The sequence below is a fragment of the Octodon degus genome, unplaced genomic scaffold (assembly GCF_000260255.1).
Source record: "Octodon degus isolate 3935 unplaced genomic scaffold, OctDeg1.0 scaffold00170, whole genome shotgun sequence".
Classification (NCBI taxonomy): Eukaryota; Metazoa; Chordata; class Mammalia; order Rodentia; family Octodontidae; genus Octodon; species Octodon degus.
Genome location: NW_004524746.1, coordinates 4,622,354 through 4,626,927, shown reverse-complemented (window position 1 = coordinate 4,626,927; position 4,574 = coordinate 4,622,354). Strand labels below are relative to the sequence as shown.

At 37.4% G+C, this 4,574-nt stretch overlaps 1 protein-coding gene across 1 annotated transcript in view; it reads left to right on the top strand.

The window, feature by feature from the left end:
- The window catches only part of Slc13a1 (solute carrier family 13 member 1), a 117,016-nt gene that overhangs the window by 55,469 nt on the left and 56,973 nt on the right, over positions 1 to 4,574 (top strand). Inside the window, exons 4-6 of the mRNA XM_023703423.1 lie at positions 1,473 to 1,660; positions 2,335 to 2,392; positions 2,474 to 2,522. Of these exons, the coding sequence (XP_023559191.1) occupies positions 1,473 to 1,660; positions 2,335 to 2,392; positions 2,474 to 2,522 (295 nt within the window). The remainder of the gene's footprint in view (positions 1 to 1,472; positions 1,661 to 2,334; positions 2,393 to 2,473; positions 2,523 to 4,574) is intronic.

The window sequence follows — 4,574 nt, the reverse complement described above, 5'->3', positions numbered from 1 at the left end:
TATACTTGAGGCATTTTACTCTTAAAATGAAGCAGTGTCTCCCTTGTCCCTTCTGTGGCATAGAAATGTAATGTATGCTTTCCTGGACCATAAGACTAGGGCTACAGGGGAGGGAATAACACTACCTGGCAGGGGAGGAGCCCTATACTTTATTCCACCAAATGGCTTTCTGGCTTAAGGCATTTCACCAAACACAAGCTGTGTCTGACATCACTTTTTAGCTGGTTTATTCTGTTTTGTGTTGTTTTGCTTTGTGTTTCGTTTTGTAGTGCTGGAGGTTAAGCCCAAGTCCTTAGCATGAGCTACATTTCATAGCCTATTTTATTTCTATTTTTACTTTTCATATAAAGTGCCCGAGTGCTGAAATTTCCCAAGCTAGGCTAGAACTTGTGATCTTCCTACCTCAGCCTCCCAAAGCATGGGATTTTTGGTGTGTGCCACAGCCTTCAGCAAATCTCATCCTTTTTTTAAAAAAAAAAACATAGGAATGTTTCGTATTTTGCAAGTACTCTAATTTAAAAGTGTTTCTAGTTTTATTAATATTAGTATTATTATAGTTATCATTATTACTATTACTGAGTAAATACTTATTCAAACAGATCTCTGTTTTCTTTTACTTTGTTTCATACAAAAGAAATATAAACTATACCTGAGTTTGATGCATAGGATAGAGTTGGTCTTGTAAATTTACTTTAATAAAAGTCTGAGAATTTTACAAATAACTCATGAATGATTTTGGGGGGCCTGCTACTCCAAAGAGATCATTCATTTTACCAAGTGTGAATTGGAAATTTTATAGATGTAGTTTAAAATCCTAAATTCTCAAGCATACTATTTTCAAAGACAAACTATTTTTAACAGAAGGTAATATAATAAATATAATTCTTGACAAAAAAGAATGTCAGATTCAAGACAATAGGTAAAATTTTGAAACCTCATTTTAGCAAATGATTTTCAGCACTTTCTTTGCCAACTATATAACAAACCAGAAAAATAAAGGAGTAAAAAGAAGATTTATAAATTTTAATCTCTTTTTGTTCTTGTGTGTTCTTATGGCCAAAAGATAAAGAGTAAGGGACTAAATTCAAAAGATATTTGAACTTACATATTACTGTGTCTTAGGCTATGTGGTCATCTTTAAAGAAAATTCAAGTGTTTATGTAATTTTGTAAGCTGTTATGACATACACCAACTTGCATTCTGAATACATTAACTCTTTTTCTCTTTGGGAAGAGACAATTCTCATGGTCTCGAAGAGACAAGTTCCTTACAAGCTCCATTCTTACAGGTGTTACTTTGATTTCTACATGGCTATGTTTATACTCAGAGTTCAGCACTTGGGCTGAACCTTAACATTCTGTGTTTTGAAGAACATAATCCCCAACTCACAAACAATATCCTTTACCTGTAGATAATGCAGAGCCACCCAGGACAGAGATTACAGGTCTGCCCTAATGGCTGTCTTGTTGCAGGCTGACCTTGGGATTCATGAGCAGCACTGCCTTCCTGTCTATGTGGCTTAGCAACACCTCAACTGCTGCCATGGTGATGCCCATCGTGGAGGCTGTGTCGCAGCAGATCATCAGTGCCGAGGCTGAGGCTGAGGTCAACCAGATGACTTATATCAATGAGGCTGCCAGCGCAGGACTGGATATTGATGGTATCGTGTGTTGCTGTGACCACAGTAGGGTCTTGTCACTTAGGCAGTTAGTCATAAATTATTCATACATGCAGGACTAGAATTTAAAATTTTCTCTTTCAGTAGTTTCTGGTATCTATATAAAGGAATTATACAAATGTATTACCCTAGATTTAATCTTGAATTTTTGTTTTCTAACAAAAACAGAAAGAATGCCTTTTCTGGCCCCTAGCCAGTCTGATGAAACTCTCGGGTCTTTATTAGTAGATTTCCAGGCTCTTCTTTTCTACCTAAAATGACTTTCCTATACAATATTGGTAATCTTTAATTCCTACATCCTTTTTGGCTGTGGCATTAGATTTCCTTTTTTAATTCTGGTTGCTTTGATCCAGTGAGAACTTTTTGTCCAGAGGATGTTAGTGCTTATAAAAGACTTTGTGAGCCAAGCATCATGGTGCGCACTTGTGATCCTGCACTCTGTAGTAGGATGATTACTTTGAGTTCCAGGCAAGCTTGTGCTACATTGCAAGACCTTGTTTCAACTCCTTCCCCAAATACTTGTGAGATAAAAGCTATATCAGTGCAAGTTGAATTTATTTTTAATTCCTAGTAATAGTTCCATTTATCATATATACTTACATACAAGCAGAGATGGCCTCTTAGTCAAATTGCTTTTATTTTATTATGTTTTGCAGAAACTGCTATGGGACAAGAAACAAAGCAGAAGAAAGCGAAAACAAAACCATTTCCAGGGTAAAGAATATTGACATTTTGCTTTGGGTTTTCCAAATTACATTTTAATAAAATTATAAACTGGATCAATTTATTTTTCAGGTATAGTAATGATACTGGGGAAATTTCAAGCAAGACTGAGACCGGAAAGGTACATTAAATTTGAGTCTTTCTAAATGGTTGTACATGAAAGCATATTAGAGCTGTGGTTGAATGCATCTGCATTTTAAGATATGTTACACACTTTGTTGCTTAAAATTGACTTTGCTGGACTAAGTCAAAGTGTAGTCTAGTGGTTTGAGTAGTCTTCATGGAGGAACAGAAATCAACATCTAGACAAGAACCACTTTAGGCTCTGAAAATTATCCTTATTTTATCCTTTTATTAGAATCATGGTGATGGTGGTGAAGCAATGTAGTTTCAGAATATAATTTTAGTCTCTGAATATCATTTCTGTTTTATTAAAATCTTGCTGATCTAATAGCTTGATTTTCCTTAGGCACATTATCATCTCTTCCAGGTTGTAAACTTAGAGCAACACCTATTCATATGATTACAAGCGATCATGCAACTTTATTGTTTCCACTGCCTCTAAGAATTCAATGCAGAACTCATGAGTTGGTTCAGTCAAACACAGGCAAAGAGTTATTGTTGCCATCTAGATATTAAAAGAAGGAAGGAGGCCTTTGGTATAATTTATTTCCCCAGAATAAGTCAATATAAAAATACTATACCAGGTTGCTCTGGGAGCAATATATCTCAGGACCACTGAAAAATAGTCCTGCATAGAAATAGTCCTGCAGTAACCATGGCATTGAGAATATGAGCATGGAGCATATGTTCCCTCCATAGGCGATACTGCATTAGCATGCAACTCAGTAGGAAAAAGAGCACTTGTTGTTCACAGAAATCTTCATAGACAGAGACATTTCTATGCAAAAGAAAATAAACACCGACATAAATCCTAAAATAGTTTAAATCAATATATTAAGGGGGTTTGAAGAGATCAATATCATTTATAGTTATATATATGTGTGTGTGCACACATCTCTTTCCTTTGTTATCATTAGAGACAGAAGTAATTCTCTTAAAACAGTAAAAATGAACACTAAGGCTGGGCATATTATGGAAAAATACACTAGAAATGAACATTAAATATGGTGCAAATTGGCAAGCTTATACAGAAACAACACACATGTACTCTGTAACTTTTTTGTGGGCACCTCGAGATAGCTAGTCTTTTGGCATAACGTCTAAATTTTTAGTCAAGGCCATTGAGAATGCTCTGGTATCCAATTTTTGCAGGCTTGGTAGGAAAGACCAACTATTTACTATAAGCAGCATAGCATCTGTCAAGGAATATGGACTTAAAAACTAAGTCTGACATAAATGCCAAAGCAAAGGCAGGCACAGAGGTCAAGCCTTCCACAATCTGGGGAAATTAGCTCAATCTGGCAGGTTTCAGTTCAACTAGAAATTAGTTCCATTGGGAGGAGGAATGAAATAGGAAGCTGAGTCTGGAAAGACGCCACTACGCATGTGTCAGCAGAGGCTTGTGGACTCCACAAATATGCAGCACATGTGTGTAGTTTGCTTGGCTGTTGGCCCCAGTCCATTCCCCTGTGTGACACAGATTAGGTTTTCAACAGAGAAAACAACTGTGTAAAAAGAAGGGCTTCAGGACACATCATCCCTAGTATAGGTGCTGGAGGGGAGCTGTGTTGGTGAGTGAAATGATGGCTAGATTAGACCAGTTAGGAGCAGCTCTTCATGTGATGCAAAGGAATTCAGAACTTATTTTGTGGGAAAGAGAGAACCTTGAAGCTGATGGGAATGTGTGAGCTCTGCCTTTGGGAAGCTGCATGTGGCAGTGATGTGAAGGGTGAGGGGCTCTAGGCCTGCCTGAGCTTTTGGATTCATCAGGCATTGGGGATGAGAATGAGTGAAGCCAGAGACACTTCTACTCTGCACTAGGCAAAAGTAGACTGGGCTACAGTGGACTGGGCCAGAGATCACAAAGGGGAGGATCCTTGCTCCAAGGAGAAAAATAGAATAATTTGGGTACATGTAAGACAATAAAGATTAGTGCCTGAGTTTGGGGAACAGAGAGCAAGGGCTTAAGTGCTGATTCTATGGTCTTTCTAGAACAATGTGTAGAAGTTTCTCCTTTTTAAAAAAATGTACATAGGGGCCGGGGAGATGG